The sequence below is a fragment of the Bombyx mori genome, chromosome 11, assembly GCF_030269925.1.
Source record: "Bombyx mori chromosome 11, ASM3026992v2".
NCBI lineage: Eukaryota > Metazoa > Arthropoda > Insecta > Lepidoptera > Bombycidae > Bombyx > Bombyx mori.
In genome coordinates, this window is record NC_085117.1 from 151,744 (window position 1) to 164,694 (window position 12,951).

The 12,951-nt window shown below is 41.0% G+C and overlaps 2 protein-coding genes across 6 annotated transcripts; one reads left to right on the plus strand and one right to left on the minus strand.

Annotated features, from left to right (window-relative positions):
* Positions 1-59: 59 nt before the first annotated feature.
* On the minus strand, positions 60-5,446 carry LOC101739385 (uncharacterized). Of its 5 annotated transcripts, XM_012693409.4 has the most exons (8): positions 5,305-5,368; positions 4,974-5,030; positions 3,144-3,298; positions 2,457-2,611; positions 1,517-1,706; positions 1,164-1,336; positions 352-480; positions 60-275 (listed from the first exon to the last, which is right to left on the minus strand). In XM_012693409.4, exons 3-8 carry the CDS (start codon positions 3,292-3,294, stop codon positions 87-89), a joined length of 987 nt encoding a protein of 328 aa, XP_012548863.1. In that variant the 5' UTR covers positions 3,295-3,298; positions 4,974-5,030; positions 5,305-5,368; the 3' UTR covers positions 60-86. The 5 variants fall into 5 exon arrangements, with proteins under 5 accessions (XP_012548863.1, XP_004922153.1, XP_004922152.1 ...); XM_004922096.5 differs by lacking the exon at positions 4,974-5,030 and having other exon boundaries at positions 5,305-5,446; XM_004922095.5 differs by lacking the exons at positions 4,974-5,030; positions 5,305-5,368 and adding an exon at positions 4,283-4,705.
* Positions 5,447-6,409: 963 nt separating this feature from the next.
* Positions 6,410-12,651, plus strand: LOC101739625 (zinc finger protein ZPR1). Its single transcript, XM_004922097.5, has 11 exons — positions 6,410-7,093; positions 7,955-8,088; positions 8,891-9,009; positions 9,519-9,695; positions 9,879-9,994; positions 10,201-10,372; positions 10,792-10,862; positions 11,355-11,444; positions 11,817-11,983; positions 12,055-12,176; positions 12,255-12,651. Exons 1-11 carry the CDS (start codon positions 6,989-6,991, stop codon positions 12,344-12,346), a joined length of 1,365 nt encoding a protein of 454 aa, XP_004922154.1. The 5' UTR covers positions 6,410-6,988; the 3' UTR covers positions 12,347-12,651.
* The last annotated feature ends 300 nt before the right edge of the window (positions 12,652-12,951 follow it).

Below are 12,951 nucleotides of genomic sequence, written 5' to 3' on the forward strand. Positions count from 1 at the left end.
TATGAGGTCTTAATATCTAGAATGTTTATTTAATTCAGTGTTTGGAAGAAAACAACAAGTAAACACAAATTTTATTCAACAAAAACTCAATCCTTCTTCTTTTTAGCCGGAGACTCTTCTTGCGCGCTGCTTCTTCTCTTCCGGCTAACTTCTGTTTCCACCTCGGGAAGGCACTTCTTGAGGCGGGCCGCCTCCGGTGAGTACGCCCACAGTATTAACTCTAAATGTTCCGGGGTCGGTTCGCCTTCTTCGTTGAACAGCTTCGCCTCAGCATGCTGCGGGAGCGAGACGGATATATAGCGCAGGCTTCGCACAAAGTTGAACATTACAATTAGATGAACTATAACATACCGTGGCTTTGAGCGGTTTGAGCGCGTTGTTCCTAACGATGTCCCAAGTGAGGCCCCCCTCCGACTCCTCCACGGTCCTCAGCCTCTTGTATTCTCCATTGACGGAGGAGTAGGCGGCTATGAACGATTTCTGTGGGGTTCAGAGTTTCGAGAGGTAAATTCGACAGCGGCTGCTCGTTGAAGCGATATAGCCGCTTCTACGTCTGGAGTAGCTTTTACTATCACTGACTTCCTACTGAAAATTTTCAGTCAGATCGTCCAAGGAGATGAGAGGAACGATCCGACCGTACTGTTTGATGGCGAGGATCTAGAGACTGCCGCTATCTGGTTCAAGGATTGGCCATTACTGTCATCAAAAGACAACAATATCTACATCACAACGCGGACGTGTTGAATTAATTACTGTATTTTAATTCCTATTGATGGCCGGTTCATAGAAGGCCTCAACGTACAGTAAAGAAAATTTTTTATTGCTCTTGTAGGCACACGAGCATATGAACCACCTGGTGGTGACTGATTACCGTCGTCCATGAACTTCAGTAATGTCAGAGGCAGAGCCAAGCCGCTGCCTTCCGAAAAGGATGGAGGGTAGAAGACAGTGCGGGAGCACGTCAAGTCGGTAGGCCGACCAAATCAAAACTACAATGGGAGGTTCCCGAACAGAGGGCAGTAGGACGGCCTCTAGCACCGGGCGGCCAGGCCGGGACATCGTGAGACTCATCAAGTCTCGCGTCTCCAGCACTACATGACGACCAGGACCACTCCGTCAAGATTGACGCGATTCAGAAGATGAATTCCCAGCACAATACGGACCTGCTGCTCGGTGACGCTCTCCCCGGCCAGCTGCTCGGCGGCCCGCACCACGCCGAGACTTAGGTACGGGTTGTTCTCTTTGCTCAGATGCAAGCTCTCGAAGTCGTCGAGGAACTTCTCGAAGACCGTTATGGCCTCCTTGATGTTCGATACTTTAGTCTCATCTCGGGTGCCTGAAAGATGATGAGGTTCTAGATTTTCGCGGACATAATGAGCTCTGCAAAGTGACCACTAAGTGCCACTGACATCGTCACCGCTAATTAAAATAATTTCTGCGATGCACTACGAATGATTTTCTGCTGGCTGAATTCAGTACTCAAGAAATTGTGACACAGATTTGAGAGCATACTCACAAGTCAACACCCGCTTGGCTCTCCCTATAAGGCCCTTGACGGCCAGTCTCTGGTAATCCGGGTCTCTCCCGTCCAACACTTTGAGGGTCCCTTCTGCGGCAGACTTATCCTTGAAGCCTAGGCCCGGCACAGTGTCTGAGGGTAGCTCCTTTTTTTTCTCTTTCTTTTCCTCCATTTCCACATCTGACTCCTTAAGGAAGATGATAGTTATTTTAATCCAATTGCGCGATAACAAACATTATAAAAAGGTGTAAGACGAAACGACATCGCGACAGTTCTAAGTCGGTTATGGACAGCAGCCATGATGCAAAAGACAATTCAAGTATGGACTTGAATTCTCTTTTGCATCATGGTTCGCATATCGTCGAATAAACAAATATAAAAAGAAATAGTAAAATCGAGAACGCTCGATAAGTACAACGCCATCTATTATCAAATAACGGAAACCCATATCAAAACTACTCGACCTGTCAGGAATGTTCTCGATAATTCTAGAGATGTCGTATCTATACTAATACATAAATCTACAGTGGTTTTTACGGATGTTCCGTTATAACTACTGAACCATGCATCCGATTGACTTGAAATTTGGTATCCAAGTAAAAAATACATGTACTTAATGGATAACCTAATATTTATATGAGTGTTGGACTCCCTAATAATAATGACAATAAATAATAATGTTAATTTTAAATGCCCAGTGAAGCGGACGAGTACGGCTGCGGCTAGTCGACTATAAAAGCACTGCAGAGATGCCGTGAAGGCAGTTAGTAATCGGAACTACTCGAAGCGAAACAGTGAACGGATCACCTGAAGCGAAGCGGAACAAGCGAATTACGAATTGTAAAGTGTTCTGTGAGTCTTCTAAGTGTTAAATAGAGTTTTAGTTTGTACTTCAGTGGAAGTTTTATTTATCCCGAACCCCAGGGCGTAACGGTACCTTATCGCTTTTATCATCTTTTTCAATGTCATCTTTCTTCTCTTTCTTTTCGGGCTTCTCTTTTTGCTCCTTGTTCTTGTCGAGGTCCGCGAGCCAGTTCTCGAACACCTCCATGGCCTCTTTGATGTTTTTGATTTTCTCTTCTGCTTTCGTCACTGGAAGAGTTAGAGTTAGCGGAGGAGTGAGATGGCAGACGAGCTCTCTGTGACGTGAGGTCATTACACACTAACAGCTCGCCGCACACAGACACCTCATACGCGAAACAGTTGCCTTTTATTAGTTAGGTCTCCTGAAGGCGCTCGGGCAGTTGTTAGCAAATCCTATTCCTTGCTGACTTTGCTCCCCAATATATCTTCGTGAAACTGAGAAGGCCTCCAGGTCACCAATAATCCTAACCTTATAAAAAAAAGAAGAAAAACCAACAGACTGGACGGGGGCACCAAGCCTTCGCGGTCTTCCGTGACATACTAAGAATAGTCACATTCTTTCATCATGGAAGTCGTTCGTGAATACGTGTAAAGATCTTATGACTAACTGCGACGTCCTTTGTCTATTGCCTTAACAGACAGACGGTCAGTTGCCCGTGTCGCCAATGGACATCAGCAACGACAGTCCGATTATGCACTAATTCGGCAATCACTCTGAGGTTACGTAAGCACGTCCCGTGGATCCGTAGGGGGGACTTACTTGACAGAACCCTCTTCGCTCTACCGAGAAGTCCTCTCACTGTCAGCCTCCTGTAGTTCAGGTCGTGCTCCTCCAGGAGCCGCAGCGTGTCCTCCGCCTTCGCCTTGTCCTTGAATCCAAATCCTGTATCTTCTTTATCATCTTTGCCCATTGTTCTGAAACACAAAACAATAAAAACTTCCACATTAAAGTCAGATGCATACTGTGCTATCGGACGATCAGAGAATTTTTGACGATTGTCTGAATCAACTCTACCTATAGTTAACTTGACAGATCTTTCGTTTTTATATAACATACCTTTTAGAGAGAAAGAAAGAAAGAGAGAGAGAGAGAGAGAGAGAGAGAGAGAGAGAGAGAGAGAGAGAGAAAACTTCCCTACGTTTCTTTGAGCCCCGGACACACAGAGAAGTCTCTCCAACCTCTGTCACCCACACCATCACTTCCTGCGACTTTAGCTTAAAAGTAACGACAAAACGAAGATCTTTCGCCGAAAAATATTTTGTTTACCTACCTAATTAACCAAAGTAAAATCATAGTAATTTTGTTAAATTAAAATAACATTAAAATAGAACTAATAAGCCACGGGAGCGCATTATCGAATTATAGTGGGTTCTATGGTTAGTGCAATGCCATCTATTGTTGGCAGCTCGGAACTAAAGTGAAACTAAAGTCAAACAACATTATATTCGCATTGCTATTGCTATCCCAAGGAACGCATTACCGGAATAAAAATTATACGATGTGCTAATCCAAGAAATGGTCTGCCTGTATCTATCAATTTTCAGACAAATCATTTCAACAGCTTACACGTGATTTACTTACAAATATCCACACGTCTTCACAAATTTTTACACAATATTAATAGAATTAAAGAATTTTGTTAAAAAAGCCGGGCTCCGAATGACAATAATGGATATATTTATACATGAAGCTGTGTCGTAATAATGTTATCAACGCTGCGATAATTATATTTATTAAAACGGCATTTAGTCTTAAACAATAAATAACGTAATTGAGCATACGGGACGTGACCAGGCTGATTTTGGGCTCGACTCGACGGACGCCGGTGACAGCTTAACGTATGGTAACCCGTGAACTCAACTCTCAATCAAATCTATAAATTCTTCAATGCTACTTACGATTAGAATGAGTCGTGAGAACTGTAATAATGTGTCTTAGTAAAGTATTTTTGGTACAATGATAGGAATAGTATGAATGCTAACTAAATATTTGCATTTCAAAAAACTGTATGAAGGCGGCCGGCCACGCGCTACGCGGCTAAATTAAAAACACATTTACGTTCGGAAACATTATTTCGTTTGTCAAATAAAAAATCCATATTGTTCTCCCTGAAACACGCAAAACCTAGCATCCACTATCTAAAGACAGTTAAATTACTAGCTTTTTCATATTAAATCTCTCTAATTACGCTAAATATGAATAATCATGTTTTTGTTCCGCCTATAAGAATGTTACGCTTAGTGTAAATATCATATCCGCCACCCTCAAAATCTTTAGAACAAGCTCTTAAAACATAAAAACTATTCGAATGAATAATAAAACGAAAAGAAATATTATTTTTAAAAACATTAGTACCAGATTACATTTCAGATAAAATCAAAAACGTTCAGCTGTTTCCGAACGTGAAATTTTGACACAATGTCAGAACGACGCGCAAATTTATCCGTTCGACTATCGGAATAAAGCTTACATTTCCACAAAAAAGTTTATCTCATGTGTCCTTATTGAAATTTGATACCGAAAATAACTATTTACTTTTCAATTTAGCTGTGTTCAATGAATCTTTATGAAATCGACCGAAATATTTACGTTACGTCATCGGCTCCTCGCTCCGAGGTCACGCCGACTTCGGTGACATCATTGAACCTTGAAAATAAAGTTAAAAATGCGTTTTAAGTACTAAAATACACATTGAATACGATTTTACTTCCGTCTTGAAGCGATTAGACACAAAAACCCGGACAACCAGCTTAATATTTTTTTCAAGTCAACTGTAACGCATTGCAGGCTTCACTATAAATTAGTTACTTAAACTGGCAGAACGCTAAAAGGCCAAAGAAGACAGTTATGAATGTAGTCCGGGATTACTCCTTTTTTTGCAAGTATGTAGCTAATTAAAAGCAACGTCTCAAGCACTCACCACTTGTTGAACCTTCACCTCAGTTGCTACTTTAATATCACAAAAATTAAAAATTTCATGTTATTTGTATCTTTAGAAAATTTAGAATAGCGCCATCTTGTACTACTTTCTTAAACTAATTCCTATACAAAGAAAAGTTAAGGTTTACTTCAAACATCTGAAGGAATGCTATGCCGATATAATAATATTATGTAGTTGAGATATCGACCGATACCATTTTCATAACAGAGCAACGATATATTTTAAACTATCGTCATCTTATGGTCGGAAAACAGATGCTTACAGTGCTGTCATCTATCAATATTTGTTTTAGAATTTAAATGTGATCGTGCATTTCATAAAATGTACAAATTATGTAATAGATTGCCTTTATCAAAACGATATCTTCTATTACAAATTATACACATATCGGGGTCTATGACTCTTTGCAACGGTACGCGAGTAGTTAAGCCGTGTGAAATAGTTTGGGTTTTTATTTTATTGTTTCTTTTGGATTTAAACGTCTAATGGTGAATTATTAATGCAGTATAGTGAAAGGGTACAAGAAAGGGGAAATTAAATATAGTCTCTGGATGCGGCTTCTTGGGATTATCCAAAAAGTACATTGACGTATCAGTAAATTCCCATCATTTTACTGAAACACTGTTTCATTTCATCTCATCTCGTTTTGTTCCGTTCGCTCTTATTAAATTTTATCCTGCGTTATTACTATATCAGATAATTTCTTTCGCGACAGTCATTTTAAAAAAAAAAGTCTTCTTTTGGAACGAAGTTCCTTAACGCGCGTTGTGAAAGGGGGCTAGACGGAAAAATTCTTACGAAAAGTTGTCACGACACTTTTTAGATCTGTCATTCTGACCAATCAACGTGTAGGCGCTTATTGCGTGACATTGCTCGTATCCGATTGGTCCGCGTAATGAGTACAGTTTCTCGAGATAGCGTTTCAACAATAGTAATTTAGTTCATAGTATTGTTTTTTTCTTCTTCATAATGCCGTAACTTATTATTATAACTTAAAAAAAAATTACAATTCCTTCACTAATTAATCGAAAGGAACTTCGTTCCATCCGGGTGTCCCTTGACACCTCTGAAGTTTTTTTACCCACGTTTTGGGTGTCACGTACGTATTTCTTTTGCCTATCCAATGAGCGAAGCAAACTAGTAATTTCCATTTGTCAGCGACTTGGACTTTTTGGCGGGAACGCGAGGAGCGAAGTTGAATGAATTGTTTTATTTTGTCTATTTAGTGTTTCTTCAGGTTTAAATCTGTAATAACGGTGGTTTATTAACTTTTTAATATCTGTAAAAGTGCACAAATGAAACAAAGCCGCTGGACGTATTATAGCTTCTCGGGATCTTCCAAAAAGTACACTGAAAAAGTCTCAGTAAATAATCACTATTTTAGTGAGACTATATTTCATCCCATATCATCTCATTTCATTTCATAGCAATTGGTTATTGTTCTTAATTAATCAACTTCATTTCATTTCATACTGTCATTTTTCATTAATTTTTTTTTTATAAAAGATCAGTCTGTATGGTATGATACTGCCTTGCCATTTGGAAAAATATAACTACTACTACTGTCATTATTGTCATTGCTGTCTGTCATTTTCACATTGCCTTCCACGCACTTATAAACATACGCATTGCGGTATAGTTTCTTCGATTTTCGTCTCCAAAAATGTGTTCCGCCAACCTTAAACCAATGTTCAGAGACCTTACAGCCGAGGACCCCGACCCAGAAGTCACGGAAATCGAGTCATTTTGCATAAATTGTCATTCAAATGTAAGTTTAACTGCACCATGAGATTTTTCTCGAAAACCATTATTATCCTATTAGAAATCAATCGTATGAATCAAAACTTTACTATCGATACCGAGGTTTGTGTTTTATAATGATTTGTAACAAGTTAATTGAGTTTTACTTAGATCATTAATGACATTTTAATCTGAACGTCGAAGTGTGTCATACGTTTAATATATTTACCGGTTTCGCCGTTTCTCCTGTTTCAACATGATATTTCAACCTCGATACTACAGCAGCTACGCGCTAGCTAGCTAATCTCTTTAAGTCCTTTTATTGTGTTGCAGTATAATTAGTGTTCATCGAATGTTCGAGATTCAATAAATACCACAGACGCCACATTTCTTTTTATCATTATTTTATTACGTAAAAGTGAAAAAACAGGATTTTTTATTGATAAAGCATTTAAGATCGCCAAAGCTAATAGAGACACGAAAAAAAAAAAATTTAAATTATTTCTTACAAACAAATTTTCATAATGAAATTATTTACCACCTTTCATCCTCTTAAAGAACTATATTATGCACTAAGTGCCAGTGGCTTAGCCATCACATCTGATGGCCCATGACTGGTTTATTATATGGCGACATATTATAAATCAGCTTTATTGTTCTGTCCATGTGTGGTCCCCCTCCTTCAGTCGATCGCTCATTGCTGAGCATCGTGATGTGCCCGCCTGTGACCTTTTTCGGTAATTTGTAGCCACTTTTAAAATTGTAAATAGCTTACAATTGTTCTTTGAGTATCTGTAATACGACACTGGTACTTATTTAATATAACAAAAGAAATATAAATATTACCCCAGTGACATTACCATAACCAATTGCCATTTTTTGCCATCAGGGAATGACCAGGGTATTGCTCACCAGGATACCGCACTACAAGAATGTAGTGATAATGTCGTTTTCTTGCGAGGAGTGCGGCTATCAGAACAACGAGATTCAACCAGGAGGAGAATATGAGGAGCTCGGAGTCAGGTATTTTTGAATTCTCTACCAAACAGACTTGGTCAGACGAGCGGGTGTTTAGCGCTGATATATCCTGTACATAGTTGTCTATTAAAGAACAACAGTCTCTCTAAACTCAGTCTTAGCTAAACATAGATTTATTATATTACAATTGAGTCTACAAAAATTCATGAACAATTAAAACAAATCAAAGTAATTTTTGATGTAACAGTTAGTACGTGTACCATTACAAAATAAATAACATTTCTTTATCATTGCGTTATATTGTAATTACAAACATTACTAATTAAATATTAACTAGAGGTCCCGCAGTAGTCGAAATTCGACTATAATTAATTGGAATTGTAAGTTTGTACACTATTATGATTGTATTTTATACTTCTATAATCTCAAATTTCACCAAGACTACACTATAAAAAATATTAACAAAGACAAACAATATTTAATCTATTCTCAATTTGACAACAGACGTCAAGAACAAAAGTTTGACAATAAATAGTATGCATGCGTGTGTGCGTCAAATAGATGGTATGTAGTGTGTGTAATGTCTTCTTTATTGATTTAATGTATTTTTTATGCATTATTTTAAAAAAATATTTGCGTTATGCACTTCTTCTCTATATTCTCTATAAGTGTGCAAAATTTCATACTCCTCCGTCCACGCAATTTTCGTAAAAAGGGATACAACGTTTTTGCTTCATGTATTAATATATAGATACATACATACATAGTATCCTTATACTTTCATTTATACAGCAAGTAATGATGCAATTAATCTATGAGATGTTTACCCAATAGTTTGTTATTCCAGATGGAAGCTGCGTGTTGAATCCCAACAGGATCTGAACAGGCAAGTGGTCAAAAGTGACTACACCAGCGTCAGGATACCCGAGCTGGACTTTGAGATAGCAGCACAGAGTCAGAAAGGGGGTGAGTCGGTCTGTCTACCCTTATTGTATACAAGAATCAGTCAAATCACTTAAAACAAACAGAGTTGTAAAGAATTGATCGTAGAAACAGTGCTATTATCAGCGTTACTAAGTAGCAAGGTAGATTCTTTTATGAGATTGTGGAGGCATTCAGATTCAATTGATTAATTATAGTAAAGTAGAGTATAGTAATAGAAATTTGAATGGATTTGTAGGAAACTGCTTACGAACATGACTTTTGATGGAACTTTCGGCCATCCAGTGTAAGTGCTTACTGACGCCCTTAGACCAATGCCATCACCCTCGAATATATAGTTAAAGTTATTAAAAACCTGACAGAAGACATGATCTAGAATGGCTATCACCAACCAGTTTTTACCATATGTCTTTGTCTTATGTCTATGGTCGGTATGACTATGGACTCAGATAACCACTTAATATCAGACGGGCCGTGACCTCATTCACCCGTCTCCCGATGGTGCTCTGTATTTAAATTACCAAAATTTCCAGAGGTGACAACTGTCGAAGGAATTATATCGCGAGCTATAACCGGTCTGAATCAAGATCAAGAATCTAGACGGAGTCAGCACCCCGATGCGGCGGCTAAGATTGACGAGTTTGTGTCTAAGCTTCAAGCATTGAAGGATCTGTCTACTCCTTGGACACTACAGCTTGAGGATATAAGCGGTTAGTTATATTCCGAACCAAGGTTGCAATTGTTCATTTGATGGTACTTTTTTTTAATGGACAAATCACGCACAGTCATACAGCCTCAATTTAGGTTGGTTCTTAATCACTTAATATCTCCTGTGAGGAAGAATGTTCAATTCATTTTGTGCGTATGAACTATAAATGAAGCTGTCTTAACAGGGAATTGCTTCATCGAGAACCCCCAAATGCCGAAGAAGGATCCTCGCTGTGAACGGACCGATTTCAAACGGAGCAAAGCCCAGAACCACCAGCTGGGCATATTCATGCACGACGAGGTGAGTTCTGGACTCACTACTGTGTTATTAACCCTGTCAGTGTTGGTCATTCCCTATATGATGTTGACAGTGAAGTAGTTATATTTGTGTCCAATGCAGGACAATCATGGCACATACGAGGTCATTCGCAATCGACTTCAAAAAAGGAGGTTCTTTCTGAGTATGTTTTGAAATTGTCTCAGTGGTGTCGTTATATCCGTCCTCAGGTGCAAGACGACCTGACCCCGACCCCGCTGACACCCTTCTCGGAGAAGCTCCTGACTCCGGCGGACCCGGCCGAGTGCAGCCTGGAGCAGATGACCGCCGACGAGGTCCTGCAGTTCAGGACCAACTGCCCCGACTGCAACTCGCCCGCGAACACCAACATGAAGATCACCAGTGAGTAAAATACTAGTTTACAGTAGACGTATTGCTACGCCGGTAAGAGTAACGCCACATATCGCCGAATAGTCGAACGAATATAGAAGGATCTAGAATGCTCGAGAATTGCAACGCCATCTATTGTCAGGTAACGGAAACTACTACTAGAGAAGTGTGGAATATTCTCGATAATTCTAGGGATGAGGTATCGCGTTGTAGGGATGGTACGCAGTCAGTCAGTAATCGGGTCTACTCGAAGCGAAACAGCGAACGGATCACCTGTAGCGAGCGGAACAAGAGAATTGAGAGTTTTAAAGTGTTTGTTGTTCTAAGTGTTCTAAGTGTTGAATACAGTTTTTAAGTTTTACTTCGGTGTAATTCTATTTATCCCGAACCCCAGCGCGTAACAGTATGTTTAAATGTCCCCCTGCCCACAGAAATACCGCACTTCAAGGAAGTTGTCATCATGGCGACGACGTGCGACTACTGCGGACACCGGACCAACGAGGTGAGCGTCCCCGGCCGCCGTCCCCCGGGGGGACCGAGGGGGACCACTAGTGGTATATGAAGATGAAGAGGATAAGATCTCGATTTTTATTGCGCGTCGACGTCCTCGTGTGATGCGAGAGTCACAACAGGAAGGACTTAGCTTAGCTAGTGGTAGTGTTACTGAAATAGGACGCGCTTTGAGACACTAGGTTGAGGTTTTGATTTCATTTCATCTTAATCTTTATGCGAAGCGTCAAATAGTTTTGAGATGAAAAGGCCTTTAGTTGGGAGGGAGATGTTCTGTGCGATTGAGAGTTTGACCTCATGTGTCAAGGTCGGTGGCTTTTGTTAGGATACTACATGTGCGGACCAGCCTCACCGTCACACGAGGGGTCACCGTTGGAACTGGGACGCGCGACTTTTTTACAAAAATTAAACAGAATGGTACTAATCTTTGCCTATTTCTGCGCGTATTGCTGCAAATGCCAGTGATATGTTTTTGTATGCGCAGGTAAAATCCGGTGGCGGTATAGAAGATATGGGTGTGAGATTTGAGGTCCGGGTGGCCACTAAAGACGACTTCTCCAGAGATATACTCAAGGTACGTCAACAAGTCGGCTCGGAGGATCATAATATAGTCATATGTTTCCAATATGAGTGGTAAGATAAATTTTGTGAACTGTGAAATAAGTAAAGACAACACAGTAAATATTAATCGTTTGTTGTTCATACCCCGCGCTCCGCATGTTTACCAATGCGTAACTATTTCAAAGTGATTGGAACAGACTTTTTTTTAAATTCTGTCTTCTTATGAGAATGCGAACAGTGTACACAACCGCTCAGTGAATTCCTGCTTCAATTTGATCAACCTTTGAAGGGTGCGATAGAGACGATATTTCGACTCGACGCTTCTTGTATATGTGTGATGAGCCGTACTAGATAGTGAACGTCGTGTTGCATGTGCCGCCGACAGTCGGAGACGTGCAGCATGAGCATCCCGTCGTTGGAGCTGGAGGTGGGGGGCCACGCGCTGGGGGGCCGCTTCACGACCGCCGAGGGCCTACTGCGCGCCACCCGGGACCAGCTCCGGCACTGCCCTGCCCTCACCGGGGACAGCGCGCCGCAACCCGCCCTGCAGCGGTACGCAGCGACCAGACCTCACGATACAAGACCTCAAGTTCCCTTGTTACGTACATAATTATAACTCGCAGGTTCATTGAGCGGCTCACCGACGTGCTGGAGCTGAAGGAGCCGGTGACGGTGGTGCTGGACGACCCCGCCGGGAACTCGTACGTGCAGAGCCTGGCCGACGACCCCCTGACCCCCGACGACGGTGAGCCCGCCGGCCCCTCTCCTTACTTAGCTGCGCCCCCCGGGGACCCACTGTCATTTACTATTAATATAATTTCAGGGCTTAAGGTCGAGCGGTACGTGCGCACGTTCGAACAGAACGAGGAGCTGGGGCTCAACGATATGAAGACCGAGAACTACGAGGGGTGCTGACGCGCGCGCGGCCCAGCCCCGCGGGCGTGAGGTCGTGAGGTCGCCTCAAGCCGCCCTGTATCTGCATTACCGCTTCGCACCAAACACAACGCAATATGATTGTTAACGCCAGAGACGTAAAGTCGTATATAAATGAGTTCAATGGAACCCGTGGATCGCGCGATGATGAGGAGCCTTCAGATGTTCGGGAAATGCTTGAACAATGTATATATTGTCATGTATTGTATATATTGTTTAAATTATTATTATGTAAAATGTTAAAGGAAATTTGTACGTGTTGATAATTAAAATGGAAAAATATAAAATTGTTTTACTTTTTATTTTATTTTGTTGGCTGAAGGACGGCCCCGTGGATTGGTTAGGTTTGTAGGTAGGTAGGTAACCGTAGATGGTTATGCTAGCGTAACCGAACGAGCAAGCGAGCTCACGGGCTCAACTTGAGAGAATTTGCTAACACTAGCCCTAGCAAGAGCAGCGCTTCGCTTCGGGAGACGAGAAGGAAGTTATGCTAATAATAACGTTTTGTTAATTAAGTTTTTCTTCACTTTTAAAAGTACATTTATTGTGGCGTGTTCAAAAACTGCTTAGCGTCCGTCAAAGTGCAC

Bases quoted from the DNA above. Each gene is read 5' to 3' on its own strand.
- LOC101739385 (XM_004922096.5), bottom strand. From the start codon at position 3,294: ATGGGCAAAGATGATAAAGAAGATACAGGATTTGGATTCAAGGACAAG. The intron at 1,337-1,516 runs GTGAGTATGCTC...ATCATCTTTCAG, and splicing joins AGCCAAGCGGGTGTTGACTT to GCACCCGAGATGAGACTAAA. The intron at 276-351 runs GTATGTTATAGT...TCGCTCCCGCAG, and splicing joins TCAAACCGCTCAAAGCCACG to CATGCTGAGGCGAAGCTGTT.
- LOC101739625 (XM_004922097.5), top strand. From the start codon at position 6,989: ATGTGTTCCGCCAACCTTAAACCAATGTTCAGAGACCTTACAGCCGAG. The intron at 10,863-11,354 runs GTGAGCGTCCCC...TTGTATGCGCAG, and splicing joins GCGGACACCGGACCAACGAG to GTAAAATCCGGTGGCGGTAT. The intron at 12,177-12,254 runs GTGAGCCCGCCG...ATATAATTTCAG, and splicing joins CCCCCTGACCCCCGACGACG to GGCTTAAGGTCGAGCGGTAC.